Raw genomic sequence first — 13490 nt, 5'->3', positions numbered from 1 at the left:
AACCCCATTTGCTTTGCAAAAATCCTAAAAAAACCAAAAGAGGTATGATCTAAAAGCCTTTCAGAAGTCAACTATGGTGTGGAGACCAGAAGGGAGAATTCCAAATCTGGAAAATGAAGGATTAAGGAGGTTCACTGGGATAGTAAGAATCAGAAGAGGAATTTGAACTCAGAGCCCTCTGATTCCAAGAGCCTCTTTCCACCATACCATTTCATGATACCATGACTTCCAGGATATCGTATGGTAAAAAGAGAGTTAGAAATAATGCAATTCCCCTCATATCTAACAATTCTGTTGTTCAGTATTCAGTTATGTTCAATTCTTCATGACCTCATTAGAGTTTTTTTTTGGCAAAGATACTAGAGTGGTTTGTCATTTCCTTCTCCAGTTCATCTTACAGATAAGGAAATTGAGGTAAACCTGATTAAGGGACTTGTCCAGGGAAACACAGCTTGTAAAGTATCTGATCAGATTCGAATATAGGAAAATGAATCTACCTTACTCTTGACTCAGAATGTTATATCCATTGTACCACCTAGCTGTCCCAATCAAACAACAGTCCAAAAATAAAATAGACTAATTGCTGTCACTGGAGGTATTTAAGAAGAATACTGAATGACATTTGAAGAAATAATTCAGAAGAAACATAAGGAAATGATTGGATTATGTGGCTTATAAGGATCTTTCCTATCTGGAATTCCACACTTCTAAGAGTCTAAAGCATAAAAATTACTAAGTTTTCTGAATGAAAAGCATTTGTTTGTGTGTGTGTGTGTGTGTGTGTGTGTGTGTGTGTGTGTGTGTGTATGTGCTTTGACCCTGAAGGGCAGTAACAGTTCTAGAATCTTCCTGAGTCATTAATGAATGTGTCTAATATTTCTGAAGTTTAAAGGAGTTTATCAGAAAAAAGGAAAGCACTTTTTTTTGCTGTTTTGCTTTTTTTGCATTTTCACACCAGATTTTGCCTCTAGAGAGCCAGAATACAAAACAGTAGATGAGTATAAAGATTCTTCTTAAGAGGTGAAAATCCAAAAGCCAGTCCATCAAGAGAGGCAAATCATGCTTTAATTATTTTAAGGAATCCATTCTTAAGCCTCACTAACCTCAAGGCCTTAAAATAATTGGAGAATTCCAAACCTTTAAGACATTGCCCCAGTGTCTTTGTCCTGGGTCAACTAGACTTAAATCCCTTTTCCAGACAGTCCTTCCAGGAACTCCCTACCAGCATCTCAGAAGCTAAACACCTTGAATTACATTCCCAAAAGGAAATGGCCAAAGGACATGACTATGTTATCAAAACTTGCAACAAAACCCCCTACTTTAGTGGTTCTCAAAGTGTGACTAGCCCAGGGACACTTTCAGGCGATCCAAGAGGTAAAAACTATATTCATAATACTGCTGAGACATTATTTGCCTATATGTACCAGGAACGTACACATAAATGTATGTGAGGCCCAATTTCTTCATCTATTTTAACTAAAACAATATGGATTGAATACAGAAGCAGATAAAAGGATTCAGTTGACTTCTGTTAAGCCAGATATTAAAGAGATTGGTAAAAATATGTACAACAGTGCTACTCTTTTCCCTTTCTTTGTTTTGAAAAATAGTTTTCAAAAAATAGGTTATTTATGCTAACATGTAATGGATTTATTATTACTCTTTAAATTACTTATATGTTTTGAAAATCATTAGTTTTCATTTGTAATACAGTAAATAATGATATCTATAACTCAAATAAAATTTTTTGAGTCCAAAATAATTTTTTTTTTAGAGAATAGGAGGTTCTGAGTCCAAAAGTTTGAGAGCCTCTGCCCTAGAATTTAGAAGTAATTCTGCTGGGACAAATTGAAGGCAAGCTTCCAGGGAAACTAGTTAAAGGCAAGGACCCAAATGTTCTCCTCTATCTCCAGAGAACAGAGCACAGATAAAGACTGAGGGTTCAGGAAAGATTTGCACTTGAAAGAGAAATGTCCCCGAAACAGGGAGGATGAACAATTTCCCTCCTCTGGTCACTGCCTCTCATGTTCTTCCCCATCATTGAAGAGAAGTTATTTATTGACTATACAGCAAGGCTAAAAATCATTTGTTCAAAAACAGCTTTTGGACCTGATTGTTGTTCTCAGTAGATGAAAATATGTCTATACTTCCGAAGTCTGGTTATATCTCCAAAGTCTCATAATACAATATGTAGCCAAATTCAGGAATCAAAGCAACTTCAAGAAGAAGCACAATTCAAGAATATATTTCCTTCCCTATTCACTCTACACACACACACATACAAACACACACACAAACACACACACACACACACACACAAACACAGAAACACACACACACCCCTATTCCACATTGTAGAATCACAGAATGTTAGAGTAGAAAGATAATTAGAAGGCATTAAACCCAACCTATCCACTTTACAAAGGAAGGACTGGAGAAAGGGAGGAAACTTACCCAAGGTCACACAGCTAACCTAGGGTCTTCAGACTCCAAATACTGGATTTACAGCTAATCCACATTTCCTCCAAGAAGCAGAGAAGCAGAATGTGAGTAATTACCTAACTTTGTCTTCGACCTTTCTAATATACTTTTACAGTTCCATGAATTTTCATTATAAATTGGACAAGGAAATGTTAAACCATTCCAATATCGTTGCCAAAAATGGGGTCACAAAAAGTCAGACACTTTTGAACAACAAATTTAGGGCAGTTAGGTGACATGATGGATAGAACGTTGCTGGACCTGGAATCAGAAAGACATGTTTCTGAGTCTAAATCTAGTCTCAGGGGCAGTTAAGGTGGTATAGAGGATGGAGTACCAGCTCTGGAGTCAGGAGGACCTGAGTTCAAATTTGACCTCAGGCACAATAATTACTAAGCAAAGCGACCTTGTACAAATCACTTAACCCCATTGCCTTGCAAAAACCAAATGATAAATTTGGTCTCAGTCACTAATTATATGACCCTGGTCAAATTAAAACTCTATTGGCCTCAGTATCTTATCTGTAAAATGAGCTGGAGAAGAAAATGTCAAACCACTCCAGGATCTTTGCCAAGAAAACTTCAAATGGGGTCACAAAGAATTGACTATGACTGAAAAAAACAATTGAACCAACAACAGCAACAACAACATTATCATAGGAGCTTGTGGCTAATCATCCCATGAAACTATAAACTTCAAGAAAGCAGGAAAATGGACTTAGCTTGACCACTTCCCTTGGTGCCTAAAACATTCATGGCTAACCTGATTTCTTCTTCTTGTTGTTGTGATTGTTTTTGAATGAATGAAAGAATGAACTGAAAGGAACAGAATGGAATGGAATTCTCTCCTACCCTAAGGCAGAATTTAGTTGGGTCAATCTTTAGCCCTGACCACACACAGACAAGCAAAAAGCAGTTCTGGACAGGAGCTTACCAGACAGAACAAATCACCTACATGTGTTCAGATAAGAGAACTTCCTTGAGATAGGGGTTGGCAACCTGTAACATACAGGTCAAGTTTCTTGGCACAAAGAACAGGTGCCACAACAATGATCCCCCCCCACCCGCTGTCAGGAGGATTCAGCAGCTGACTTAGACTCCCATCCCATTCACAGTTTAGTCAGCAAGAGCTTAGCCTTTCCTGATTCATAAGTCAGCAGGCTCATCCCCACATCCAAATGTTCTTAGGATTCAAGGCAAGTGGTCTGGGATCCCAACTCCTGATGCCATCAGTAATTTCCTTTCTCACCATTTCCAAATGGATCCTAGATGCCAAAAAAGTGAGTGGTCCATAATTTGGCATACTGCTTCCTTTCAAAGGGCTGCCAACCATAGACTAAAATCATAGAGATGCATAGGAATAAGTGGATATAGGGATCTTTAGAATTACAAGAAAATTGATTCTAGGAGTAGGATCTTAGAGCTTAAAGGTTCTCAGTGGTCATCTAGCCCAAAGGCACAAACAGTCCAGGAGTTCCCTCCACACTATGCCTAACAGGTGATCATCTGACTTCTATTTGAATATTTCCAATGACAAGGAGCACACTGTCTTCATGCAGTGGTCTGTCCAACTGTTGGATAGACCACTAAAAGTCAGGAAACTCCCCTAACCATTGATCTCTTCCAGAGAACCAAAACTATCTAGGATGCCCATCCATTGGATCCCAGTTCTCCACCCTCCCTCACAGTCTGAAGCCCCAAAGAGTAAAATTTTCCTCTGTGCCAAGACTCTTCAGATATTTGAATGCAACAGAATCATTAATATGGGATTGGAATCATCCCTTCCCCCACCACACCCCCATAGTTTACAAATGAGGAACTGAGTCTCAAGGGAGATGATTTTCCCAAAGTCACAGAGCCAGGTCCTCTGGTTCCAAATCCAGAATGATTTCTACTATACTGTGATGCTCAGGGTTCCAAATCCTTCTGTCTTTTCTTACTCGGGCTAAAACAGTTTCAAAAACCTTTTTCTCACAGGAAATGCCTTTGAGTCACCTCACTCTCCTAGACCCATTCTGAACTCTCCTTCCCTAACCCCACTTCCAGTGTCTCTGCTCTTTTAGGCACACCCTTTCAATAAGGAGAGGTTCTAAGACACAAATCCATCCCCAAAGTATTTGACTTAACTTTTTTTCCCCCTCACAAATTTTCATTTTAATATAAAATATTCATACAGCAGACCCTGTCTCCTAATCAAATACTGTTATGGGCTAGTCCTATTTCAACAGAAAACAAGGGGTGCTGTTCACATTCTCACTTTCTTGTTAACAAAATCACTGGGTCACTTGGGGAAGTGTTTCATAAGCGTCTGTGAGCCAGGGGCTCCTGAGGGGAACCTTTGGATGGTTTTGCTGAATTGTTTCTTTTCTCTTTTTATTCCTTGTTACAACATTAAAAATGTTAATAATAGCTAATATTTATATAGTACTTACTATGTCTCAGACGCTGTGCTAAGTGCTGTACAAATATCATTCTATTTGATCCTCATAACAACCTTGGGAGAAAGATGCTATTATTTTCCTCATTTGACAGATGAGGAAACAAGTAAACCAAGGTTAAATGACTTGCCCAGGCTCACAAAGGTAGTAGGTGTTGGAGCCTGAGCTTGAACTCAGGTATTCCTAACTCCAGGTTCTGGACTGCTCCCCTGAGCTTCTTTTGCAGGGGCTTCCTGACTGGATGAGGGATGGGGGAAAGGCTATATTCAGGAATAAAAGTAAAATTAAAAAAGCTCAATAAAATAAAGGGGAACCTAGAGAGGGCACCATTTTAAGAGAAAATCTAAATTGTTAAAGATAGAATTTCAGTCATCATTGGAGATAATACTGAGAAAAGTTCCTTAAGTCAGGTTGGAGTAGAGAACCATTCTCTTCTTTCATGTAAGACTAGTCCTGCTTTCCTCCTTCTCTAAAGCTGATTACTCCCCTGTACCCTTATGATACAAAGATGAATTTGATCAAGAGACTGGCATTTTCAGCAACTGCATACAAATTTACCAGAAGTTTTGGCCAGCACAAGCCTCTTCCCCTTGCTTATGATGGTAGATAAAGCTTAGACAAAATAAAGATAATAGTCTATGCTTTTGGAGCAACAGATGAACAAAAACTCCCTTTCTTTTTTTTCTTGTCAGAGGAAATAAAGAGGAACAAATCATTAGACTCAGTTCCCCTTTGCTTCTCATTGAGGGTGCTGCTACAGGTCTCAGGAGGAAGGATGGCTACAAAACTGAGCTCCTTGTTTTTGGAAGGCAATGGGGTTAAGTGGCTTGCCCAAGGCCTCACGGCTAGGTAATAGTATCTGAGGCCGGATTTGAACTCGGGCACTCCTGACTCCAAGACCAGTGCTCTATCCACTGCGTCACCTAGCCACCCACCTAGACTGAGCTCCTTTTGAGCCCCTGGGAGAGGGGAATCACCAGGAGACCTACAGCATCTTCTTCAAAGAGCAGGTACTTCTCCTGGGATTTTCTTCAAGATTTTAAGCTGGAAAGAACATTAGATACCATCTAGTGAATCTTTCATTTTAAAGATGAGGAAACTGAGACAAAGTAAGGTGAAATAAATGACAAAGGTGCCATAATCAGTAATTACCAGAGGGATTCTTTAGCCCCCCCCCTTTAAATCTTTAAACCCCCCAGTGCTCTAAGTCCTAAGTCCAGGGTTTTGAGTCATAAGATCTTCAAGTTGGAAGTAATCGCAAGTGGTAACCTAGTCCAATTCCTATTGACTTAAATTAGGACTCAATTTTCCAATACCCCTTTTAGATTATCATCAAGCCTCAGTGATGACTAAGTCAAAATTCAGGTTGCAGCTCTGTCACTGATTAGTCGCGTGATGTTGGGCCAATTATGTCCCTTCTTTGTGCTTCAGTTTCCTTTTCAGTAAAATGTGAGGACTGGACTAGAAGATCTCTAGATTCTTTCTGGGTTTGGCTTTCCTTAGCCTTATTTTTTAAGCTAATTTTTAGAGCTGGAACTTTAGAGTTAGAAGGGAATTTACAGATTATCCCTTTCTTGACAGGTGGGAATCTACTGCTCACATCAGAGTCCAATCCAACTACACCCCTCATTCAAGTTAGAATACATCTGTAGGATATTAGCATTAGCCCTCTTCAACAAGAAATGGGACAAAAAACAAAGAAACTCCTGGACTGATGTCAATGAAAAATACCAATAAGTACTTTTCTACAGTTTATTCATTCTAAATCTATAGCTTCTTGCTACAATTATTCACTATTCACTGACATAGCCCATCCTGAACTCAGGTTAAGCAGAATTTGGGGCTGGAGTTCACAGACTTCCCTATAATGAGGTGGCATCACTTTCAGTGCCAATACTCTAGTCAGACTGTAGAAACAATTTTCATTATGAAAGTTTCTCTTTGAATTGTGATAATACCCAACAGAAAAACGGAACACACTCATCATTTAATCTAATACCAACCTGAAGTATGAATTCCTATTATGACATTCCCACCCTGTAGTCATCCTCGGGAAGCCTTTTTTGGATGAGGATCTGACTCCTCCTCAAAACAGTTTGTCCCATTGCTGGACAGCTCTTGTTATCTACTTACTGGGACACGGAATGTTTCATTTTTGTCTCTCCATCTCCAGTGCCTGGCACTATACTGCAAACAATATATGCTTAATACATATTTGCCAAGAGGATGAATGAATGAATGAATGAATGAATGAAAGAATGAGATAAGAAGTTAAACTATGTGGAGCCCCACATTCAGAATTTTAATTGAATCTTAATCATATGGAAAAGGCAAAGTGAGACTGAAACTTTAATAGTCCTGTTGAATAAGGTTTGATTGTTAGATAATCACATTTGCTTGCTATGGAGATACTTGAACCCTTCTCACAAGGCCTCTTGTTGACTTCTGGAAGAAACTGCATGGCATTAGGCTTAGAATTAAAGTCAGGATACAGGTTTGGTTTAAGATTAGGGTAAAGGTTAGCCAGGATTTACAAAATGTTTTCCTCACAACTATACTATTGTTCTCTGTAATCCTTAAGGTGCTGTCTAAATGTGAGTTATTATGATGGTTAGGATCAAGATTAGAGTAAAGCCTCAGCATAGAAATAGAGTCAGGACTAAAGCTTAGTGTTTCTCTATGGATGAACTAACACATTAAAATAGATTTAATTGCTAGTTACACTAAGTGTTCAAATCTCTTGCTTCACCAGGGTGCTTATATGACAAAATCCAGCATGTGCACTCTTCTTCAGGATGTACCTTTTTGATTTAAAATAGAATTCTTTGGTTCTAAGAAAGTTCTGTTCCTTAGATCACTTCCTAGTGACAGGCCCAACCCCTTTTTTTCTCATCATTATTGCAGGTGGATAGACTCCTACTTATCATCCAGGCTGTCCTCTACCTGAAGATCACAAGCACCCTCATCCACCCCCTCTGCTGGCTTGTCTGGGACCACAATCCAATGAGGATTACTGGCATGGATTGCCTCCAGGGCTCAAGCATCCTCTCTGCCTGTGACATCACCAGAAATGAAATCTACCTTTAATAAGAGTCTTTCCTTCATGCAGAACTGTCCCTGACTGCATTCTTTGCAAAACACAGACATGGCAAACTTGAGCCACCATCGAGCTCACATAACCCAGCCTGACAGGCTACAGTACACAAAATCCCACCCACCTCCCTCTATAAATAGGTCTGTGTAGGAGCAACAGTACTCACCAAAAAAGTTCTATCGCAATTATATTTTTAAAAAGAAAAAGTAAATCAATAAGGATACCCCCCCCACCCGGAAGCTTCTTTGCACTGGATTTTATTTAAACTGACAGGCACACTTGAAATAACTACAGTTCTTTGTTGCCACACCATCTCCTAGAGAATGCCTTCCCTCCTGAAACAGAGTGTGAAAAGTTATGGAATTATTTAAATATCGACCCTTTCTTCATTCAAAACACTACCCATATCCATGAACAGGCTGTAAGCTTGCTAGATGTGACATTTTGACACAGTCTGTCTTGTTGAATCCAGAGACAGTCCCCAATCCTGGGCCAGTTGCTATTTTGGCCATCTCCATTTGTACAGTTGGTTTACAACTTGTAAACTGAAGAAACAAACTGGATTATCATGACTCTATCTTTCTGCTATCTGATTCCTTCCCTCCACTCCCACAATATGCCCAACCAAGATTCCAAAGACAGTATTGTTTCCCATTAATAGCTATCTAGAAAGTGATCAAAGTTTCCTTAAATCTTATTCAGTTCGACTATCCCAAATGACCAGTAAAACTGAACTACACACACAATCATTCTTGTGAAAATTCTCAAGCCTGTGCATTGTCTGTTTTTTTTTTTGCCCCAGTACCAAGAATTTACAAGGGAATCTCTTACTGTATACATTAGAACCCAATCTGATCTAGAGTCCTTTGCAGTAAACTGATCTTTCCTACACCTGTCAGATCCACAAATGCTTTTTTTAGATTCCCCCCCCCCTTAACCTCTGTACTTAAACCTTCATACTTGTAACTTTCATCTGTTGGAGGCCAAAGCCTACAAATGAAATGGCTGATATCCATTAAAAAGTCATTCATTCATTCATTCATTCATTCATTCATTCAATAAGCATTAAATGCCTACCATGTGCCCAGCACTGTTGCTAGTTGAGTCCGGATACAAAACCAAAATAAATTAGTACTCCCCTTAGAGGAAGTTATATTTTTCCAGTTAGGCTGATCCAGAATTTTAGGAGGTTGAAACATAAAATAGATCTCTGTTTTGAGGTGATTTTACAAAGTTAGCCCTATGAGCAGAAGTAGTTCAAATTTCAAGAAGTAAAGTTGTATTGGGGAAGAAGGGTGTGTATGGAAGGGGGGGGTAGTATTGATTGCAAAAAGGGGTGGGAAGAACTGGGATTGTCCTTTAAGATTTGTACCAGATTGAACAAGTGAAAACACATAAAAGGGTAAATATAACTCTTGAAGTGATGGAAAAAGTTCATACTCCTTCAAGCCTTCAGATAAGCTCATGTCCATTTTCATTCCCAGAATGACCAAACTGTCAATATGGAAAATCAAAATAGGATTGAGTTTAGACTCTGGTTCTTTGTTGTCCCTACTGGTCTTTTAAGAAGACCTTTGTCAAAAACCATAAAAGCCAGATCACTGATGTCTAGTGTTGAAGGAAAAACTGAACCTAAAGATGAAACTTCATTACTCCAGTGATAGAACTCCTACCTTCATAATTTTTTCAGTCACTATGTCTGACCCTATTCCTATCCAGAACCTTATGGTCAAAATCTCTTTGTGGTAAAGTGCAGTGTCCTTGTTTTCTGCAGAAATACTTTCCAAGGTATTCTATTTTCTGCAGAAATACTTTCCAAGGTATTCTATCTTTCCTCAAACTCCCATAGTTTCTTCCTCTTCAATAAAGAGGCAAGTGAAATCTATTCAGATTGGAATTCACCTTTCAAGACACAAAGGGAGCTTTCGTGAGCTGGACATCTGGATAATTCCAGAGATAAATTATGTCTCCTTTCAATTCTCCTTTTTCTCCCTTCCTTCCTCTCTCTCTTCCTTTTACTCTCTCCCTTCTTTCCTTTCTCCCTTCCTTCTTCTCTCCCTACCCTCTCTTCTTTTCTTTCCTTTCTCTCCCTTTCTTCCACCAAATCCTTTTATTTCTTTACTTTTTCCTTTCCTCCTTCCCTTCCTTCTTTCCCCCTTCCTTTCTTCCTCTTCCCTTTCCTCTCTCTTTATTTTTTACGTCCCTCTTTCTTGCCTTTCTTTCCTCCTTCCCTTCTTTATTTCTTTTCTTCCTTTCTGTCTTCCTTCTTTTCCCTCCCTCTTTATTTCCTTCCCTCCTTCCTTCCTTCTTTTTCCCTTTCTCCTTCCTTCCTTCCCTCTTTCCTTCCCAGCATAGCACAAGGAAATATCCTTTCCTATTTTTCCATTTCTTATATTAAAAAACAACAACAACCAAAAACTAGAGCTAGAAATCTCTAACTCAATCCCTAAACTATGTTTTTCCTCTGGCTAGCTTTCAGAAAACTAAAATTCAGATGCAAAGATTGACGTAACTGAACAAACAAAACAAACCCACACATACAAAAAGAACTGCCAGAAACTTGGACTGTCAAGAGAAAGAGAGAGGAAGAGAGAAACTCCAGGACACAAGCTAGTCCTATGATCAGTTTATTTTTTTCTTTACAAATACCTTCAAATAAAAAAAAAATGGGACAGAGACATTTTTTGAAGGCTGGTCCTGATCTCATTCCACCAACTGAAGGGCTCATTCCAAATAATAGATTTATCTATTGGATTTAGGATCCTAGAGCCTTTTATCCCTTAATTCTCAAACACTATCAATCAGACCATTTCCCCTTCCAATGAAAGCCTAATGGGAAGCATTCACCCATCAAAGAAGGTCTATATTACAAACAAAATGGTATGTGTATATTTCTGGGGGACAGGGGTAGGGGTAGAGGGAGTGGTTGCAAAGTCTCCTTCACAGAGACCTATTACACAAACTCAACACAACCTTTAGAAACTTGTAACTCCTAGGATGCAAGCAAAAAATAAATAAATCTATTGCCCAGTGTCTTTATTACTTGGCACGACAGATTAACCCCTTTTCCCAATCCTTAAGGTTCATCCTCCTCAGTCTTGATAGCCTGGTTTGGAAAGATCCAGGGGAATCCAACTCACCCAGAGTTTAGAGTTTAAAGAAGAAAAAAATCAGTTTTTGTACTTTTTTAGAGTTCAGATTCCTCATCTATATATAAGATTTATATAGCAAAACACACAAGGTCAGGAAAATGTAAACAAACATTGTTCATCCTTACTTCTTCTTTACTTTTTAACTTTGACAAGGAAAAGTTAGTGTGGAAAACATGGATGGCTTTTTCACCTCTGCCTTGCTGCTCTCAACACCAAATCACTCCAACTCTGTGCAAACTAAAAACCGAGAGATGTCCAACGCCCCTAGCAACCATGATGGCACAGCTGCCTGAATAAACCCAGGCCTCAGAAATGCAAGGCTGCAAAAGTGGGGGTGGGGGTGACTGAACTGATACTGGGAATATCCACTCAGCCTGGCAACTGCTACTCATTGCCCAGGGAACCCACAAGGTGTATAATAGAGCAAGCTGATGTTCATAATCTCCGTGTCTTCATCCAGTCCCTTCCTCGTTCCCCTTCTACATAATACCAGTAAATTAACCAATAAATTGCCAGAGTTTGGGAAAGCTCTTGATTTTTTAAGATTCCCTGGACATAATGACAGATAATTCTATTTCTCTCATTTTCTCTGAAATTCAATTTTCTACTTGTCACAACTCCGAGAAAGAAGAACACATTTCTCTTTGGTGGAGTGAAAATCGGCTGAGAAGATGGGAAAGGGAAGTAAGAGACTTGTCCTCCCCTCTCATCTGAAGTAGGACTTATATCTAAACATTTCCAATTTGGACCACAACAGGTTCACAGCCAAGTCCATCCATCCATCAGTCAGCCTTGCTGCAAAAATGAAACATGCAAATTTCCCTTAGAAAACAGTTACATGTTTATGCCAGTCGGTGTTCTACATCCCTTTGTACTCTTAAATAATGCTTCTTCCCGCTGCCTCCCCCCAGCCCCCCACCTCCCAATTTGAGATTTAGTCTTTCTCCTCCTTCTCCTTCTCTCTAAGAACTTTGCAGACATCCAGGTAAATAACTATTCAAGAAGTCTCATTTCACTGACTCCTGATCCGGTAAGGATGAACCACTATCTTTTCCTTCGCCCTCTAGCCCTCTAGAACAAAACACAAATAGTCCCAGTTTCCTGATAAGAGAGAGGTGTGAAGTGGAGAGAAGCCTCCTTTTCCTACTTGGCTAGCCTAAGTCTCTTTGAAGTCTAAGATCATGTTAAGAGTATGCCTCTGAAGTTCCTTCCCCACAGAATCGAGCTATAAAAGCCCCGACAGGCAGATCGCTTCTGCACACAGAGGGACACCAAGGCACCGGGCTTCTCCAGCAGTGTTCCAGGAGCCAAGGTCTCTAACGATCTAGGGATGCTGAGAGGCAGCCCGGTGTGAATGAGTGCCTCCAGTCGCCCCCAGTCACTGGCCAACAGCAAGTTTCCCCAAGCTCCCCCGGCAGGTGGGCTCCCCGGGCCCCGGGCCACCTTCCCTGAGAGGGACATAAACCATCGCTCCGGGTCCCAGGCGGCTCCCCAGACCCTTGGGTGCCTCCCAGGAATCTTGGGGTTCAGACAAGGCAAGGTGGGGCGGGTGGGGGAAGGCGGGGCAGCCCCCCTGGCCTCTCCCCTCTGGGGTGCGGGGCGCCGGGGCGCCCCTCTTTGGGGAGCAGCGGCCCAGCAGGACTCTTAGGGAAGGATATGGGTTACAGACCAGTCTGAGGCACCAGCTCCGCGGCCGCGAAGTCTGCTTGAGGCAGAAGAAGACGGTGGCGGCCAGAGCCGGGTAGGGGACTTGCTCTTCCTCGGCGGCGGCCCCCAGCTCGGGCTCCGGCTCGGGCTCGGGCTCGGGCTCGGGCTCCGGCTCCGGCTCCGGCTCCGGCTCGGGTTCGGGCTCCGGCTCGGGCTCCGGCTCCGGCTCCGGCTCGGGCTCCGGGTCCCCCGAGGCCACGCTGCCTTGCAGGGACTCGCCTCCGCCGGCCGCATCCTCCTCCTCCTCTTCCCGCTGGCCCCCAGGCTGGGCAGCCCGGGCCGAGGAGATGGGCACCCGGACCTCGTCGCCAGCCAGCGGCCGCAGGGGCTGTCTGCTCTCGCCATCAGTCATGATCGCGGGCGGCACCTGCGGGGAGGGGGGAGGGGGCGACAAAGGCAGCGCTGACCGCGGGGGGGGGGGGGCGGCCACCCTCTCCCCTCCCCCTCCCGCCCCCCGGGCCGGCCCCGCCCCAGACAGCCGGGGGAGGGGGGGAGGGCAGGGAGAGGGACAAAGGGGAGAGGGGCTGGGGCCAGAGCGTGGGGGGCGGGGGGCTCCCAAGGGCCGAGGACAAGCCGGGGGGGTCGGTGGCAGGAAATGGAGCCTGGGGCGCCCGGCACC

The 13490-nt window shown here is 42.0% G+C and overlaps 1 protein-coding gene across 1 annotated transcript in view; it reads right to left on the bottom strand.

Annotated features, from left to right (window-relative positions):
• CACNA1H (calcium voltage-gated channel subunit alpha1 H) overlaps nucleotides 1-13226 on the bottom strand; it is a 446470-nt gene extending 433244 nt beyond the window's left edge. Inside the window, exon 1 of the mRNA XM_074197130.1 lies at nucleotides 12824-13226. Coding sequence (XP_074053231.1) covers nucleotides 12824-13223 — 400 coding nt within the window. The 5' untranslated portion in view covers nucleotides 13224-13226. The remainder of the gene's footprint in view (nucleotides 1-12823) is intronic.
• Between the last annotated feature and the right edge of the window lie 264 nt (nucleotides 13227-13490).

The sequence above is a fragment of the Macrotis lagotis genome, chromosome 8 (genome assembly GCF_037893015.1).
Source record: "Macrotis lagotis isolate mMagLag1 chromosome 8, bilby.v1.9.chrom.fasta, whole genome shotgun sequence".
Taxonomy (NCBI): Eukaryota; Metazoa; Chordata; class Mammalia; order Peramelemorphia; family Peramelidae; genus Macrotis; species Macrotis lagotis.
This window is presented reverse-complemented; position numbering and strand designations above follow the sequence as displayed.